Here is a 20,085-nt window from a genome sequence, read left to right on the forward strand (position 1 = left end):
ACCTAAGACTTCTTGATAACAACTTTTATTTAAAGGAGAGTGAACCCATGAAATCACAGTGGCTGCCTTTCTTATGCCCCTCCCTGGCCCACCTCCATTCAGGTCCCTAAACAATGACTATGACCTTGGAGAATGTGTCCCTGCTGTATTTCTTGTATCCCTAATTTTAGTCAGATAATTTTAGTAGGATGATAATGATCACTCACCATCATGCCTCAGTGATGGGACACTAGAGAGTGGTGGGGATCATGGGGAAGTAAGAGTGTCCTGAGAGCCCTGAGAGGGTCAGAAATTCAACCCTGGTCAATTATTGCCACCAAAACACCAGACCCATTCTTGCTAGACCTTCTTTTTTCCCTCAGAGCTGCTGGATATGCAGGTATTAATGTGACTAATGTTTCCTGACTTTTAAGCATTGATACTAATCCAAATTTAAAAGCCAGTGCTGACCAAGACTTGGGCCAAAGGAAAGCTACCCATGGACAGTGGCCTCTGGGGACTGATGATTCACCCTTTCCTAAACCTTCTTCTCCAGGTCTGACTATTTTTTTGCAATTTAGATCTCACTTGAAATTTAGAGCCTTTCTCCCTCCCTGACCGCAATAGCTAAGGAAGTCTTAAAGCTCAGTTTACAATATAAGTTCAGTGACTTCACTTAGGTTTCCTTTGTTTTCACCTAATGATTTCCTTGGATATAATTACACTTAGACATTCCATTCAATACCCATAACGCAATTGATATGCTTTTAAATATAGTAATTATTCTTATCAAATATTATTGAAGTTAATACTAAGGTAAGCCATTATAGAACATTCAAGTTTATTGATATAAAAAGGCAAATTGATAAACTTCATATATAAGATTTGATAGCATAAAATGACTCAAATTGTTTACATTAAAAACAAAATTAAATGACAAAGACTAAATGGGAGTAATTTCTTTTAGCAAATATAATAGACAAAGGGTTAATAGCCTTGTTTTAAAGAGTTTTTACAAAATCAATGAGGCATATGCTAAACTTCCTATAGATAACTGAACAAAAGAAATGAACAGACAGTTCACAAAAGAGGAGAGACAACTAATTAAAGAACATATGGGGGAAAGATTCAGACTCACTAGTAATTAAATAAATGTAAATTGAAACAACAAATATTATAATTCCCATTGTTGACAAGGCTGCAATGAAACAGGTACCTCCATGCATTGCTGATGGACAAAATAGAAAGGCTTGTTTTGTTAGCAAGCAATAAGTTAATAAAAACCAAGAGTTCAATTCTGTTAAGTAAACATTGAGCTCCTTCTGTGAGCTAGGCGTTGGTGTGTGCCGCTGACAAAGGCCTGCCCTTATTCTCAGTGAGTGAGTGTGTCTTGTGCGGGAGACAGACACACATCACTCCATCATTAAAAGGTGAATGGCAGAGGCATCCGCAACGTGTGGCAAAAGCAGGAGTAAGGTCATCACTTAGCCTGGAGGGTTTGGAAGGACTATTTGAAGAAATAACCCTGAGCTGACTCTTAAAGGGTGATTAGGATGTAGCTGGATAAAGAAGGGCAATGAGAAGGAAGAAAAGAAGGGAAGGCAGTCTCTACAAAAGGTAGAGCATGGGCAAAGAGACCTGATGTCTGCAGGAAGTTTGGAACAGCTGCAGCATCCTATGTGAAGCAGGAGGCTGCAGATGGAGGCTGGCTGACCTATACCTTGACAGCACGAACCTCAATCCAGAGGCAACACAAGGTATAGAAGTAGGGAAAGACCCAATTAGATGTGCATTTTTAAAATCCTTCGTAAAAGTCACTGTAGTTTACTTTCTAATTTAAAAAGTGACAGATGAAAACGAACAACCCAATTACAAGCTGGGCAAAGGACTTAAATAGACATTCCTCCAAAGAAGATATACAAATGACCAATAAGCACATAAAAAGATGCTCAACATTACTAGCCATTAGGGAAATGCAAATCAAAACTACAGTGGATACCACTTCATACCCATTAGGTGGCTATTATTTTTAAAAAAGTAAAAAAAGAATTTTGGTTAAGAGTGTAGAGAAATGACATTGTTGTACAATGCCAATGGGAATGTAAACAGTTTGGCAGTTCCTCAAAATTGGTGTTTCCTGGGGGAGCCTGGTGGGCTGCTGTCTATGGGGTCGCACAGAGTCTGACACGACTGAAGCGATTTAGCAGCAGCAGCAGCAACAAATATGGAATTACCATATGACCCAGCAATTCCATTCCAAGGCATATCCCCAAAAGAATTGAAAGCAAGGACTCAAACATATGCTCGTACACCAATGTTCATAGCAACATGATTTACAATAGTCAACATTATTTACAACAACCCAAATGTCCAGCAACAGATGAATGGATAAACAAAATGTGGTATATATATATATATATGCACAATGGAATATTATTTAGCCTTAAAAAGAAATTAAATTCTGACCCATGGTACAACATTGAAGAAATTATGCTAAATAAGAAATTTAGCTAAATTTCTTGAAGAATTTCTTGAAGAAATTATGCTAAATAAGCATCATAAAAAGACAAAACTCTATCATTGCACTCATATGAGGTACCTAAAGTAGTCAAATCCACATAGACAGAAAGTAGAATAAAGATTACCAGGGGCAGGAAGTGGATAACTGGGTGATGAAAGACTTCTCAAATTGTATGGTTGTGACAGTTTAATAACAACACTGTGATGTACTTAATGCCACTGATTTGTACACTTAAAATAGTTAGAATAGTACACTTGATGTTGTATACATTTTATTGCAATAATAAATAACAAAAAAGTAGCAGATGTTTTGGAAAATTCAAAAAAATATAAAGAAAAATATTCCACCATCCAGAGCTACCCATTTAATCTTTTGGAGAATATCCTCAAGTATTTTCTTTTTCCATATACATATATTTATTATATGTGTTTTACAATACCAAGATCATACTATCAACATTATTTTGCAAATGCCTTTTCCATCTAACAATAGACGGTGAGCATCCTGGTTATTAACATATCATGGTGATTAATCGTGCAAGCCCTGGAGATAACAAGTTTGTGTCTCAGTTCTGTTGCTTACCAGTTTTTTGGCCCTGAGAGGTCACCTAACCCTCTAAACTTATTTTGTATCTGTACAAAGAAGATGATAATAATAGTACCAAACACATGGGTTGTTGAGGATTAAATTAGATCCTAAATATGGATAAGCACAATGTCTGGTAGTCAATCAAGGAAAGTTATCATTATCAGTAGTAGTAGTATTTAACAATCCTTCAGTCGGTCAGTCGTGTCCGACTCTTTGCGACCCCATGAATCGCAGCACGCCAGGCCTCCCTGTCCATCACCATCTCCCGGAGTTCACTCAGACTCACGTCCATCAAGTCAGTGATGCCATCCAGCCATCTCATCCTCTGTCGTCCCCTTTTCCTCCTGCCCCCAATCCCTCCCAGCATCAGAGTCTTTTCCAATGAGTCAACTCTTCGCATGAGGTGGCCAAAGTACTGGAGTTTCACAGTTCAACTCTCACATCCGTACGTGACCACTGGAAAAACCATAGCCTTGACTGCTGCTGGTGCTGCTAAGTCGCTTCAGTCGTGTCCGACTCTGTGTGACCCCTAGACGGCAGCCCACCAGGCTGCCCCGTCCCTGGGATTCTCCAGGCAATAGCCTTGACTAGATGGACCTTTGTTGGCAAAGTAATGTTTCTGCTTTTCAATATGCTATCTAGGTTGGTCATAACTTTCCTTCCAAGGAGTAAGCGTCTTTTAATTTCATGGCTGCAGTCACCATCTGCAGTGATTTTGGAGCCCCCAAAAATAAAGTCTGACACTGTTTCCACTGTTTCCCCATCTATTCCTTATTTATTTTTAAATTTTAATTGGAGTATAGTTGATTTACAAAGTTGTTTAGTTTCAGGTATTTGGCAAAGTGAATCAGTTACACATATACATATACCCACTTTTTTAACTTACATGAACATATTTATTTATGTATGTGGCTGCGCCAGGTCTTCGTTGTTGTGTACAGAATCTCTTTTTAGTTGTGGTATATGAGGTCTTGGTTTTTCCTGTGGTCATGTATGCATGTGAGAGTTGGACTGTGAAGAAGGCTGAGCGCCAAAGAATTGATGCTTTTGAACTGTGGTGTTGGAGAAGACTCCTGAGAGTCCCTTGGACTGCAAGGAGATCCAACCAGTCCATTCTGAAGGAGATCAGCCCTGGGATTTCTTTGGAAGGAATGATGCTAAAGCTGAAACTCCAGTACTTTGGCCACCTCATGTGAAGACTCTGATGCTGGGAGGGATTGGGGGCAGGAGGAGAAGGGGACGACAGAGGATGAGATGGCTGGATGGCATCACTGACTTGATGGACGTGAGTCTGAGTGAACTCCGGGAGATGGTGATGGACAGGGAGGCCTGGCGTGCTGCAATTCATGGGGTCGCAAAGAGTTGGACACAACTGAGCGACTGATCTGATCTGATCTGATCTGAGGTCTTGAGTTGTGGCGTGCAAACTCTTAGTTGTGACATGTAGTTATCTAGTTCCCTGACCAGAGATCAGACACAGGTATCCTTTGTTGGGAGCAGAGAGTCTTAACCACTGGACCACCAGGGAAGTCCCTACATATATCATATATCTGGTTTTAAGACAGTATTTGTAGTGTTTTCATGAAGTACTTCATCACATGAATACACCATACATTACTTAACTAATCTCCTATGTCCAACATTTACCAATTCTGAATATTTGCTCACGTAAATAGTGCTAAGCAGCTTTGCAAAGAAGTATTTTTGGATAACTGTTTTTTTAAAGCAAATTCCTAGAAAGGAACTGTTGGGTCAAAGAATATGCACAGTTTAAAGTTTTTGATAACATGTTGGGGGACTGACCCTCCAAAAAAGACTGTACTATTCAAGGGAGCAAGAGAACAACTTTTTCTGTAATCACAAAAAATTGGAAACAACCTAATTCTTTAAACTAAAAAAATAGTTTAAATGTTATGTCCACTGAATTGGAATATTATACAAGTGTGTGTGTATATATATATATATGTTTGGAAAGCCTACATAAGAGCATATAGAAAATACTTATAACCTAACGTTAAAGGAAAGAGCAAGGGAAAAAGTATACTTAGTGAAACTATAAATTTTTTAAATTCTATGCATATGGGGCTTCCCTGGTGACTCAGTCTGTAAAGAATCTGCCCACAATGTGGGAGACCTGAATTTGATCCCTGAGTTGGGAGGATCCCCTGGAGGAGCACATGGCAACCCTCTCCAGTATTCTTGCCTAGAGAATCGCCATGGATAGAGGAGTCTGGCAGGCTGCAGTCCATGGGATCTCAAAGAGTCAGACACAACTCAGCTACTAAGCACACAGGCATATGGAAGAACAAAACAAACACAATACAAAGTTCGAATAGTAGAGGTATAGATAAATTGTTTTGTCTTACTTTTTCTTCCTAAATTGTACTTAATGAGTATGCACAGTGTTTATAAAAAAAATAAAAATAATTTCATGAGGAAAGTATGATTTGTCCCTATATTTGAAAGCTGTTATTAAATTTAATTTTAAATTGCAAATAGATCTGTAAATAAGCACCCATAGTAATGAAGCCCATATTTCAATTTTCTGGTTGAAAATTTTTCAGATACAAAGTCACCTTCTTGAGCCTTATCTATCTATTCAAAGACTGTGGTACTTAGAGATTTCTACTGCATGGTGTTGGAATCAGCAGCAAGATCAGCAAACATTATTTCCCAAAGGAAATTAATCTAACAGGATTCTGGGAGATACAGCTGCTTGTTACCCACACAGAGCCCGGATGCTTTTGTGATGGCCATCATCTTGGGGAAGGATTTAGTATTCAATCATTTGTATGGACCTCCTAGGTTCTGGGCCCCTCAGACTGCGCTACCTTGAGCTGATAGGCAGATTAATTGGTATCACCAAACCTTAGTTTCCTCGTCTAAAAAGTGGATATAATAATCACATGCCTACCTTACCAAGCTGTTGTAAAATCAAATGCAGTAAACCTTGTAAAATGTTAACCTAGCGCCCAGGACATGTTCAGTCCAGTTCAGTTCAGTCGCCCAGTCATGTCCGACTCTTTTCAACCCCATGAATCGCAGCACACCAGGCCTCCCTGTCCATCACCGTCTCCCAGAGTTCACTCAGAGTCACGTCCATCAAGTCAGTGATGCCATCCAGCCATCTCATCCTCTGTCATCCCCTTCTCCTGCTGCCCCCAATCCCTCCCAGCATCAGAATCTTTTCCAGTGAGTCAACTCTTCACATGAGGTGGCCAAAGTACTGGAGTTTCAGCTTTAGCATCATTCCTTCCAAAGAAATCCCAGGGCTGATCTCCTTCAGAATGGACTGGTTGGATCTCCTTGCAGTCCAAGAGACTCTCAAGAGTCTTCTCCAACACCACAGTTCAAAAACATCAATTCTTTGGCGCTCAGCTTTCTTCACAGTCCAACTCTTACATCCATACATGACCAATGGAAAAACCATAGGTTGGACTAGACAGACCTTTGCTGGCAATGTAATGTCTCTGCTTTTCAATATGCTATCTAGGTTGGTCATAACTTAGGCACACATTAAATGTTAGCCATCATCATCATTATATTATTATTGTCCTAAAGTTCAGGACAATAATATTGTCCTATCGTCCCCACTGTTTTTAGAGGTAACAATGAGGCCTGTTAGAAATGTTACTTGTAGTTTAGCAAAAAGAGCCATGAATTTTGAGTCACATGATCTGGATCATAATGGTGGTTGAAGCACTTGACTCATCCAGTGGCCTAGGGCAAGACACTTGATCCTCAGAGCAGTGCTACCGAGTAGAAATATAATATGAGCCAAAAATGTAACTTTAGAATTTGCAGAAACCGCATTACAAAAAGTAAAAGAAACAGATGAACTTAATTTTAATAATATATAAACTCAATATATTCAATATTGTCATTTCAACATGTTATCAATATAAAACTATTCATAAAATACTGTGTATTTTTTCAGTACTAAATCACTGAAATCCAGTATATGCTTTATATTTACAGTACATGTCTATTTGAGGCTAAATTTTCATTTTAAATAGTGGATCTGTATTTCATAAAATTTATGATTGAACAGTTAGATTCACATGCCCAAGTTGTTCCAAACATGTTTTTCTAATGACTAAATCAAGTGTTGGCTTCTAAATTTAATTTTTAAATTAAATTTAAAGTTTTAAAAATTAAATAAAATGAAATATTCAGTTTCTCAAGTTTCATCACCTCTTTTCAAGTACTCAGTAGCCACATGTGGCTAATGGCTGCCATGGCAGGAACAGCCACGACTGGGAAAGCATCTGTTTCACTGAGTTGTTATAGAATTGTTTGTGTGGGCAAGTTTTATAAATCACAAAATTCTGTCCAAATAGATTTCTTCTCCCCAAATCACCCACCTAATGAGAGGTAGCTCAGGGAACAGAACCACCCAGTATACTTTCCATGTATGAACATTTGAAATGTGAACAATACTCATCTTGAGCCTTTCAATTATTTTTAACCACAACCCACAGTAAGAAATATATTTTATATAACAGCATAGGACACAGAAACATGTGTGACTTTGTGTGTGTGTATATATATAGATCAGCAGCCATTATTTCCCAAGGGGAAATTACAATATGGGTATTTTTTAATTTCATTTTTTTCCTCTTCCTTTCTTCTTCCTTCTCATCCTTTTTATTTAATGCTGGTCATGACCCACTAAGTTGATTTCATGGCCCACTAAAGGGTTACAAACCACTATTTGAAAAACACTCACGTTAACTGTCCAAACTTCCAGGCATTTAAAAAATTATTTGTTTTGTGTTGCAAATAATACTCCTTCTGTAGCCACCAGTCAGTTCAAGGGGGGAAATGTTCTTCCTAACATAAATAAGAATGACACTATTTTAGATAAGATACAAGGAAATCAGTGAATTACCCGTGTCTTTGTGAAGTGTAATGTCTTTGCCCATTTAGGAAATGTTTGTTGAAGGAGTACTGTTCCTGTCATCGTGTTAGGCACTAGATAGCTGGCTCAAGACAGACAAGATCCCTGATCACAGAGCATCAGCTGTAAAAACAGAAGCCCTCACCACAGCGGCTTAGCCAAATAAAGATCTTGGGCAGGCAATGGTACAAATGTCCAAAAACACCATTAGTGACAATGCTCGTTACCTTTCCATTTTGTGTGCTTATTCTTGTCACTTCATAGTCACAAGACAGCTGCCACACCTCCAGGCATCAAGTCTACATTCCAGGCAAGAAGAAAAAGAGGCAGAGAGGGAATGTTTTCCCCAAATTTTCCAGAACATGAGCTTGCCAGATAAAATATAGGCTGTCCAGTTAAATGTGAGCTTCAGATAAGCGATAAATAATGTTTTTAATATAAGTATGCCCCATGTAATATGTTTGTGCTGAAAAAATTATTCATTATTTTTCTGAAATTTACATTTAACTGAGTGTCCTGTGTTCTTATTAGCTAACTCTGGCCACCTTATAAGCACAATTCTGCTTACATTTCATAGGCTAGAACTGTGTCAGTGGTCTGTAAGGAAGGCCTGTTAAATTGTTTTTTAACTTCCAGTCTCAGTAAAAGAGAAAGGCAAGAAAGAAGGAAGTTGGTGAGGGTGCTAAGTGAGCCAACCTATGATATCTGCCACAGGTTGGTTCCCCTCTGACCTTCCTTGTAGATCATAGTAAGGAACTTGGATTTATTCTATTGTCATTGGGAAGCTATTGAAGAGTTTAAAAGAAGGAGTGTGACTAACTAAATCCTATTTAAGAAGATGGCTCTGGCTGCTGTTTGCAGAATGTATGGGGGGGAGGGTGAGTGGGAAGTGGGAAGACCAGTTAGAAAAAGCCAGATCATTCTAGAACCTTTGAGAGCTCAACCTAGCCCTTTTACTCTGCCTAACCCTCTTCAGACAGTTCCTTCACCTTCCTGCATGTAAGTTCCCTCTTCAGTTCCCTCTTCTGAAGGACAAAGAGTTGGGTGGGACCGCCTCTTGGTGCCCTGTGGGTCGTTCCCAGAGTGGCATGTGGTGACCTGGTGGCCTTCCCTCGCTTCCCTTCCCTCCCTTCCCTTGTCAGCATTTGCCCAGGGTTTGTGTTCCTTCCTCAACACTAGGGTGTCTGAGAGCCACAGCACACAGAATGTCAGAAATTATTACAAGAGGCTGAGATCCTGTGACACTCCCACAAGAACATGGGTCCAAAATTGCTTTTTAAAATTTTTAATTTTAAAAAATTCAATGAACTACACAAATAAAGTGATAAAATCTGATACCTCTTAGCGAAATTTTAAAAAGTAACATGAAAGATTTTTATACCCTGACATCTTGGACTTAAAGCAGAAATTGAACAATCTGATTCCAGAGCTATGAACCTACATGGAAAAGGGAAAATTTGATTTCCTGCTGTCTCCATCTAAAGTGGATCTTGTCACACCAAAGGCACTTTGTCCCCTAACTCCTCCCTTCCCAGCCCTGATAGCAGCAGATACTTTTATCTCTCCTGCCTCCTGCTTCTCATTGAATTAAATCAATTGTTTAGTTTTCATTTGGCTTCTCCTTTCTCCCTCTCATCAGATCAAGTGCTGTTCTATTTTCTTTGAGGATTACCACAATGAGCTCTTAGGGAAAAGAGGTTTCTCAGCACTTCAGCTTGTTTCCTTCTATTTATTTGCTTTGCCTTTTATTATCTTTTTTTGCTGACTCCCCAGAACACAGAGGCAGTATATAAAGATTTTTGGTCTTTTTTTCTTAAATGAAGCCTATGGGTTAAAAAAACAAAAACAAAAAAAAGTATGTTTCTCCCCCTGCCCAAAGATTTGTTCTTTATAACAGGATCAGAGATCTAAAATGGGGCCTACCTGAACATACACACATATACAGGATACACACACACGTGTGTGTGTGTGTGTGTATATGTATACATACATATACACACTATAAAGTATGTATACACATAAGCATAAATATATTTTACCATTTCTAGGCAACTTTTGCCACAGTTAACCTGGACCAGAGAGGTAGTTTACAGCAATCCACCAAATAGGCAAGTGTACTACCACTTTTGGCTACAGCCGAACTCATAGTGTTAAGGTTAATAATACTGTTAAGAAAAATCAACTCCTACCTCCCTTTCCTCCCTTAATGAACACACTTGGTTTTTCTGTCATTAGACCTCAAAAACCGATTCCATTTCTCTTCAAGTGCTTCCTGATAAAGGTGCAGTAAAGCAGTACATTTAAGTCCTGGTGGTGGAGGGTAGTAGAGCTTTTACTGAATATTTGACGTCGTAGCAGTGTGAGACAGTAAAGGTGCACCAGTCTGGAACTGGAGGAGCTGAGGCCTAACACAGCTCAGCTGCCTGCTGTGGAACCCAGGCAAACCCCTTCAACCCTCTGGCCTCAATGTCCTCACCTGCAAGGTGAAACAGTTGGGCTAAATAACTAGCAAGAACTCTAGGTCTGGATTCCTAAGTTATCCCACTTTTAGACAAGGCATGGCGATAAGGACAATCCTAACTATTCCTTCCTATATATTTCAAAACTCTGAACTAAAACCTAAAACCTAAAACCTGAGTTGAGATTACATAGGGTAGCAGAACTCAAATTTGAAAAATAAACAATAAAGGAACTTTTTCAGTGTTCCCAATGTGGTTTGGTACTTCATAAGACCACATGAAGAGAGGAGACCCTCAAATACTTTCCAGACTTGAAGGACTACCCTAAGCCCCTAGGAGTGATTTCCAGAGGATAAGTCATCTGTGCCCCTTGCCCAGGCTTTAGTCTATTTCCTTGGATCTGAGACAGTCAGATAGATGGACCTGATCCTCAGAATTGTGAAAGTGAAAAGAAAGAAAGTGATGTCTGGGACAGCTGGAGACCAAGCCATAGAACATTTGACCAAAAATACTATCATAGATCTCTGACATGGGCAGGCAGATACTGAGTGTTCCATTGGACAGGATCTAAAAATCTTGCTGTTAGTCCCAGATTTGCTGTATGACCTTGAGCAAGTCCTCAGCTTTTTTGCTTTCTCCCCATTAGAGCAAGGGGCTAGCTATGTGACCACCATGTTTGTTTCTAGCTCTGACATTCTGAAAGTCAGATATAGAACGTAGCATTTTTAAGTATCCTCAGGTAGAGAGACCAAAATAGTAACCCAGAGGAGCCTTTCTAAAAGCATGATTCTGCCACAAGAATCTTAGGTGTTGATGGGAGGACAGTTTGAAAGTCATACAAACAGAGCTTTACAGTTTAAGAGATGGTAGAGATATGTTATTCACTTTTATACTACTTTAATTCTTATCACGATGGATTTTTTTCCTTTCTAGCTTTCTGCACATGGTCTCTAGAGCACAAATAGAATAGAGGAGGGTTTTCAAAGCATATTCCATGGTGCATTATACACCATAGCAAAAGATTCTGTGCCCAAAGGAGTTTTGGAAATCTTTGTTTTATGTTTCAGTCTTGAAGAGTCAAAACTCTTATTGGCATATTAAGTTTCTAGGAAGTCCCACAAGGAAAGAGCTTGTTTACTTTTGTTTAACCCGATAATCCTCAACCTTCCTTGACCCCTGAGCTTTCCCATAATACCTATTAACACCTTGTGGGGCTGGTGTGCTGTGGAACATACTCTGGGGGATGGCACGGCATCATTCCCTATGCTACACCTTGTACCGTGTTGCACTTCTTCTGTCCACATTCCAGCCAATAAACTTCTGCTATTCCTTAGGCCCCACCTAATACAAATGGTATCGTGATCAAGTAATAGCTTGAAATAATGATTTAATAGTTTAATTTCAATATAGACAATTAACCAGTGGTGCCAGAATCAGGTGGTTTATTGAGATAGAAATCTGTCCATTCATACATTTGTTTATTCATGTTCTCACGCAAAGAATATGATTAAGAGACTTCTGGTTCCGGATGGTGGACTGAGCACACTTTTGTCTTCTTCTCTCCTGTAATCCCACTAAAGTGAAAATAAAGGATTCAAAGGAGGAATAAACCTTGAATGGCAAACAGAACAGGAGGGGATCTATGAGTGACTTCTAGAGCACAAAGAGGAGATGGAAGCTGCTGACAGAGGAAATAAGATGAGCAGAGGAGCAGAGGAGGGGTCTTCCTTTGCTGGGAAGCACCACAATGGGTACTGATAAGTGATTCTCTGGAAGGAAGGATGAGAGTCAGGAGGAAGAATGTGATTTCTCTGGGTGTGTTAACTCATATGGTCACTTCCTTTCAACCCCATTTTACCAGATGAAAAATTAGTAAGATACCTAACCCCAAGGGAGAGAAACAAAGACTTTTCTCTAAAAATTCAAGTGGACCTAGAAAACCAGGGCTACTCTTGGGAGTGTTCATTGCTCATGTAGAGAATGAAGATGAGTCCACGATGCTGGAGTTGGGGAGCAGGTGCTGCAGGGTGGCCTGCTCCCCACAGTCCATCAAGCCAATGCTGACATGAAGGGCAAGCACTAACTATGGGTAAAGAAGTTTCTAGAAGTGCTCCTAGCTTCTCCTGTTTCTATACAAGGGGCTGAGCCAGGACCACCCTACATGTGATAGCCCAGCAGAATGAAAAAGAAATATCAACATTAAAAAACTGACCCCAGAGAAAACAAAGATAAAGTAGCTAAAAAGTTAACTTGAGAGATAAATGTCTTCAGAAAGATTTAAGACTGAGAAGAGGGCAATGAAAATATCAGAGAAATAATGAAACAGATTTACCAGAAATGAAAGAAAGAAATGTATTTTCAGATTGAAAGAGCCCACCAAATGTCACGGCAGAATTTTTATAGAGATCCATTCCTAGATCCGTTGTACCAAAATTCAAGCACATCAGTGTTAAAGAAAGGTCCTGAAGGCTTCCAAAGGAAAAACAAACAGATTGACCATAAAGAAATTACAGTAAAACCAGCGTCAGATTTCACCTCAGTCACACAGATGCTCAACAATACTAAAGCTAGACCTCTAAATTTCTGAAGCAAAACTTCTAATCTGGAAACTATAGCCAAACAATCTATCAACCAAGTGTGAAAACAAAATAAAAATATTGGAGATAGTCAAAGATTTTCAAAAAAGTTTTCCCCTGAGGAAATTTCCTAGAATGGTGGGACTAATGGAAGAGACCCAGTGAAAAGAAATTCCAGAATAATAGCTGTACTGGAGGCCCAGAAAACAACTGGTATAAATTAAAAACATAAAGTCAGGGTCTTCGAGAAAAAGGGAGAGATTTTTTAAGGAATTTGTAGAAGCATTAGTGATATAGTGCAAAAGGCAGATAGAAAATAAATAAAAGAGAAAAGCAATCAGAAATTTCTGGAAAAACAAACTGCACAGGAGACTCCTGGTTCAAATATAAGGCAAATCATAATGTGCCACAATTTTGACAGGTGACAATGTTAAGACCAAGAGAGAGAGAATGAATATTCATTTCATCTTGATATTAGAAACATTCTTTGTGGAATGGGATGTATTACTGGACCAATAAAGACATTTATAAATATAACCTTTGTTCACTGCAGTGAAAATATGTATATAGTTTTCAATATAAAAAGCTCTGTTATTAATTTTCAACATTTAGCATCAACCTGTAAGCAAAACACAAGACTTAATCATTCTTACACAACCTTGACAATATAGAGGAAAACACAGATGCTTTAGGAGGTGGATGTGAAAAAGTCTGGAAGAGCAGGAAGGCTAATGGCGTCACCTTCCTGGGAGGAGAGTCAGGTGATACTGCGTAAAGCTGATGGAACAAATGATAAATTTGCCATGAAGAGTTAAAAAGGAAAGTAATTTAAAAAAGTAAAAAGGGATTTAAGAAATAAAGAATTATTAAGATCGTGTGGAAAAACTCAAACGAACTTTTTGACCAACCCAATAGAAGGGGGATAGGATCATTTTTCTTACTGTACCATCAATGTTAATGAGCCTAAAGTTGTTGCACCAACAAATAACACTCTAAATCCAGATATCTAGACTCATGAAAGCAGCTGGCCAAAGACATCAGAATTCCTTAAAAGTATTTTTGGGACTTGGTGTGAGGAGCATGATTGGGGATAGTTTTTATTATTATTATTATTACAAGCCACTCTGAACTACTTGACTCCTTGCTTTATGTATAAATTACTTTGATTTGTAGTCATTGAGTGCTTGCCATATGGCAAGCATTGTGTTAAATATGAAACATTTAGAGGTGGTACCAGTCTTGTAACAAAAGCATCTACAGAACAAATGATGCTCCGTCAGGAGCCCTTCACAGAGATGCGTTCGTGTAAATTAGAAGAGAGGAAGCAGAACCGGGAATCACAGTCCACAGAATATTTGGTCAATTGATAGAAACTGTTGGTTTAGAAGCCTCAGAGAGCTAAATTAGGAGAAGAAGTCTTTAGGACTTAGGGGCTTGGAGACTTGACATGTTTCCTTTAGATTAATAATATTCTAGGCAGGCAGATAGAATTACTGACAGTTTGCAGCTCTAAGGGTCCTCAGAGAGATTCTATCCAACCTTTTCATTTTACAAACAAAGAAACCTTGGTAGTAGCAGAGCCAGGGCTGAAATTTGGTCCTTCTGATTTCAAGTTTAGGGATAGATAAAAGGAGCTCCAGATTGACACCCCTCAAAGCAGGAAATCAACATTCATCACGTATCTACTAAGGGCCAGACACTGTACTAGCCACTTTCACATATGCAATTCAATTTAATCTCCATGACAGCCATAGGAGGTAGGCTATAGCCATATTAAATCTGAGCAAACTAAGGTTTAAAGAGGTTAAATAATTTGTCTAAAGCCTAGAATGAAATAGAGATAGAGCCTGAATATAAAAGAGTCTGTCTGATCTCAAGATTCATGCCCCTTGGTTTCTGTCTCATAATTTGAGCCCTGCTGGCTTAGATGAGAGTGACACATCCCTATGCCTGTGACCAGAGGTAGAAATAATAACCATTTCATATTTAATCATTGAACACATCAACACAATAACGTAATAAGGAAACCACAATCGTGGCACCGGGTAAGCAGGGCTCTTTGATCTGCTTCTCCACCCACTATGGCCCACTCTGGGAGAAGGTCTGTGAGCTGCCAGGCCATCCTTCTTAATTAGAAGGGACCCCAGGAGCCTTCCCATAGCCCCAAGCTATTCTGAGCAAAATAAACAGGAAATGGGAAAGAGGAAGAGGAGAGATAAATTCTCACTGACTTTAAAAGATTTATACTGACAATATCCCAAGGAGCTTATGAAATGTATTTTTTCCTTTTATTTTATTTTTTAGGGGTAGAGGAAAGCTGCTGATGAAGAGATAGCTCTCAACTATAGAGTTTTATTGAGAGTGAAAATACTTTAAGCTCAGTCCCTTATTGATAGTCCAGTTGCACAAAATAAAATTCATATAAACATCATCTCACATATTAGAACTGGAAAAGTAATCCATCTTCCAGTCAGCTTTGAAAGAGTCTCATTATTGAGGTACTGAATCACAAGGACAGAATTTACATGTGGTTTCACATCCAGGAGGGAGGGACAGTGGAGAGGATGAGCCCCAAGCCCCAGCAACTTCAGCTTGATTTGCTCCTATTGGGAGCTCGAGTTTCCCAGGGGTTAAACGAATATCTTTAATACCCAATCATCAGTGTGTGCTCACTGACAAAAAAGGGAAGCACCTCTTTTATTTTGCCTGCTTTCTTTCTCTCAGTAGCTCAAAAAGCTGGTTTCAATCCAACTTTTTCCCAATGAAAAATACCAGCGTAGGGTCTCAGACCCAGACACACTACCGTTGCTCCCTTATATGTGGCATGTGTGGTTTCATCCTAAGCTCAGAATGCACCCCAAAGTATCTGCCACAAGACTGTGCCCCAGAGATACTTCCAGGGCTCTCACTTGCTCTGAACAGATGGTTGGAAGCCTCAGTAGATCCCAGAGTTGTCCCTAACACAGCACCTTTGCTTACAACGTAACATACTAAACACATCACATCTGCATTTAGTCTTGTCCTTGCCTGGTGTGGACGGATGGTGGAGGATGAGGTTGGGTCAGTTTTGATCCCGCTTCTCCCCCACCATACCAGATTAATCTTCCTGAAACATCACTCTGATGAGGTGCCTATCCTGCTCAAAAATCTTTTCTGGCTCCCTATTGTCCAAAGTATAGTTGAACACTTTCAGCTGGAAATGAAATGTTCTCTGTGGTCTGGCCCACATGCACCAGCCTTCCTTATTTCTCAGCCTTCTCTTCATGTGCCCCACTCTGCATCCAAATGCCATGACACATTTTCTGCATTTCTGCCTTGACTCCTCTTCCTCTCAAATTTTGCATAGCCATTTCTGCCAATATCTTTGTTTTTCTCTCCTTTAAAGACCTAGCTCAAAGATCATCTTCTTTATGAATCTTCCCAGCTGAACCTAATATCTTTTGTGGAGCCTTCCAAAGTACTTTGTCTGTATGTGTCTTATGACTCTATAACCTCTACCTTTGATTAAAGTTAGTGCAGACGTCTCATCACCCCTATGGGACCTAGAGTTCCTTGAAGTCCAGAACTGTGTCTGACTCATGTCTGTGTCCCCAGGGCAGAGCCAGTGCTTGGATGTTTGCTCAAAGTAGGCATCCAATAAATGAAATCTGAGGGCAGAAAGGAGTGAGTAAAGAGGCCAATGAACAAATGGATTTGGTCCAGCACCCATCTGCCTGTCTTTCTCCTGTCCCACCCCTCTTGGCTCCTGCGTTATACAACTTGGCCACAAGGCACTCTGGTTACATTTCATTTTAGGATAAAGAATACAGTGGGGCAATGAGAAAGATGCAAGGTTTAAAGAGCCTTGATTAGGAGTTCAGAGACCTGGAATCTGGTTTGGACTTTCAAGTTGAGACTTTATACAAGTTATTTCCCACTTCCGATCTCCAGTCTGCTTCTCTAGAAAAGCAAGGGCATTACATTGGATCAAATTAAAGTGCTTTCTGAGTCTTTGATTCTAATTATTATTTTTTTTTTAACCTCTGTGCCCGTAACAAGAATGTCTCCCCATGGTAAAATAGGATAATAATACAGATTATTTACTGAGGGTCAAAAAGCACTTTTTAAAGGCCCGTGCACCATGCTGAAAACTTCCCACTAATTACAGAGGGTTCAGTTTCCAGTACTGACCCGTGTCCCTGATTCAGAAACAGTCTTGTGCTGACTTCATCCTGATTGTAACTAGAAGTCATATTTATCTACTTCTAAAATATAGCAACTCTCCAAATTCCTGACACAATATGTGTCCTTGGAAATACTTAGCTTCTGGTAGAAATCCCTTTCTTTCCTCCATATCATTCTTTATCAACAAAAAGTATGGTTCCTTTGCCTACTCGATAAATTGGGTTATCTGTGAAGGAGACTAATTCTATGTGCTGGGGGTGGTTAAAGAAGCTGAATACCCGTTAGCTGGTTCCCACAGGAGAAATCAAGGATCTTATGAGACAGGCTTTCACTGCAAAAGGAGCAGCATCTAATGGTCCAAAACTTCAATGGAGAAGTGTGGCGAGTGATATTAATGCATCAGAAGGAATACCAGGAACAATAAAATAATGCTGTTCTTTTATGCCAACAGTAATCCCCATAAACACAGGTTTTGTGTAGGTCACTTGGCCTGTGCTGCTGGTATTAGGGTTGGCTTGCCCCAGAGGGAAACTCTGCCACAGACATGGCACCAGGATGGATTTGTAGGGCTCTCTTTGTGGAGAATAGTTGCAGATTCACATGATTCATAGACTAAGGGGCTGAAATGGGTCTTAAAAGATTATTAAAAAAAAAAAAAAAGATTATTGAGTTTGGCCAACCCTTCCCATGCCATTTTTATACATGAGGAAACTGAAACAAGAAAAAGTTAATGCTTTGCTCTAGATCACTTAGCTAGTAAGCAAAGAAGTTGTAGCCATGATCTTGGCTACAAAATAAGTGACCAAAATAAGCCACACAAAGAAAATCTTGAACTGGTCATAACTATTAGACAGCCTGGAGCCAACCCAAACATTCCTCAGAAACTCTGAATTGTCCAACAGATATCAGTTTAGTCTGAAGTTGGCTTGAGTGTCATATGAAGAACTCAGGTCAGCTCAGATTTAAACTGTGACCCATTGGGTGGCCTGAGATGCCCCAGAGTGTCCTGGTTTGTGAGGTTTGGAGATACCACACATGGAGGTTTATGAGGTGGAACTGATACCCTGGCTCCACTCTGGGATCATATATGGAGTGAGGGACTCTCTTAGGCTGTCCTCGTTACAGACGAGAAACCTGAGATTCAAAGATAAGATACAGAACTAGTCAGTAGGGAAGCTGAGGTGAGAAGCTCGGTCTTCCTGATAATAAGTCCCAGATCACTATCTTTGCCTGAGGCTTTACTTTTTATGGAAACAGCCTAAGAGAGCAAGGAAGAGATTGGCTGTGTGAAGAAGGTGAGAGGCTGGAGGAAGACTTCCAGCATCGTTGACTCTAATGCCGTTGATCTCTCTAATCCCACCACAGAGCTGATGCTGGTCCTCTCATCTGGACACACTGCAGACTCACTCTCCATGTCTCTTGGCAGGTGCCTTCCTCCTCCTCAACACCTCGGCAAACTCCAAGCACACGATCCTGAGCCCGTGGATGAGGAGCAGCAGCGAGCACTGCCGGCTGGCCGTCTCGGTGCATCGGCACCTGCAGCCATCGGGCAGGTACGTCGCTCAGCTGCTGCCCCACAACGAGGCTGGAAGAGAGATCCTCCTGGCACCCACTCCAGGAAAGCATGGGTGAGTCCTTCCCCGTGTCCCAAATCCAGTATGTGAATGGAGATGTGGCTTTTGGCTACAAATTTCCAGACTCTATGACATCTACTTAAAACTCACAATCGTCCTTTAACGGGTAGGGTCCAGATTGAGCCATTACTGCTATTATTCCCTGGGTGGTGTCTCGGGCACTGATCTGTGGGGCCCTCTGGCTGCCCAGGCTGGCGGTCCTTCCAGAGGCCAGAGGACCAGCTGGCAGAGTGGACATTTAATGAGTGGGTATTAAAGATATTCGTTTCCCAAAGTCCAGATGGAGCCAAGAAGAAAACAGCCAAGGGGAGTGTTAAAAGGCCAAAATGAAAGTAATTTAATATGCTGGAAACTGGTTTTTACCAGGGGAACTTTGGCAGGAAGGGAAAGAGCAAACCTTTGTGGCTGCCTGAGCAGTCCCACAGCAGTGCGGGACCCCACGGTGGAAGAGATCAGGGCTGCCGCACGGTGCCGATTGAGGAGAGGAGTAAGACAGGCTTCACAGCAAGGCTTCACAGCACTGATGTCATACCCAGTACCCTTGTCATTGAACTTAAGCTTCCTGGACATACTCACTTGCTTCCTCAGTGATCTGTCGGGCCTCTAGAAACGGTGACTCTGGGAAGCAAACTTGAACAAGGGAATCTCTGCGCTTGCCTTTCTTCTCATTCCATAAGACCCCAGCTTTGAGGGGTCCCTGCTCTGATAATCAACAAGAGTGAGAGAGGCATGTGTGCTAGTTGACCTCACATTTCTAGCTAAACTTACAGGGCTTAACTTTCCTCTAAGAAAATATCTTTCGGAGAGACTCCAACTGAACAGTGATGTTACCCATCTCCACCTCTGTGCTATACTGGGTCAGTGGGAAGAGCCTACCTACCACCATTCCAATAAAACTATACAGCCTCTTACTCATTTCTTGAAAGGCTTCACCCTACTCCCCCTGCTACTGGCCCATCTGTATTTATTTGTGTTTCAAAGAACTGCTACTACTGTCCCAGCAGGAATGAAATCTTGGCTTCAGAAAGGATGTTCTCCTCATATCGAAACTCGCATGCATCTTCTTGCCTCAGAAATGTCTCGTTGGCCTGACTGGGAGGGGCCCGGCCACCAAGTGTTTCTTGCTGTGTTCATAAGAAATCAAGAATGCCAGGTGTTAGGGGTGAGCCATGGGCACGCCTTCCTCCATCATAGCCTCCCTTTCTTGTGAGAATACCAGATGGCAAAGTCTCCCATCCATGAGTGGGGCTGGTGGTGGCCTCAG

General features: G+C 40.5%; 1 protein-coding gene across 1 annotated transcript in view; it reads left to right on the forward strand.

The window, feature by feature from the left end:
* ALK (ALK receptor tyrosine kinase) overlaps positions 1-20,085 on the forward strand; it is a 735,395-nt gene that overhangs the window by 388,731 nt on the left and 326,579 nt on the right. Inside the window, exon 4 of the mRNA XM_070798938.1 lies at positions 18,614-18,815. Within this exon, the coding sequence (XP_070655039.1) occupies positions 18,614-18,815 (202 nt within the window). The remainder of the gene's footprint in view (positions 1-18,613; positions 18,816-20,085) is intronic.

Source organism: Bos indicus, chromosome 11 (assembly GCF_029378745.1).
Source record: "Bos indicus isolate NIAB-ARS_2022 breed Sahiwal x Tharparkar chromosome 11, NIAB-ARS_B.indTharparkar_mat_pri_1.0, whole genome shotgun sequence".
Lineage (NCBI taxonomy): Eukaryota > Metazoa > Chordata > Mammalia > Artiodactyla > Bovidae > Bos > Bos indicus.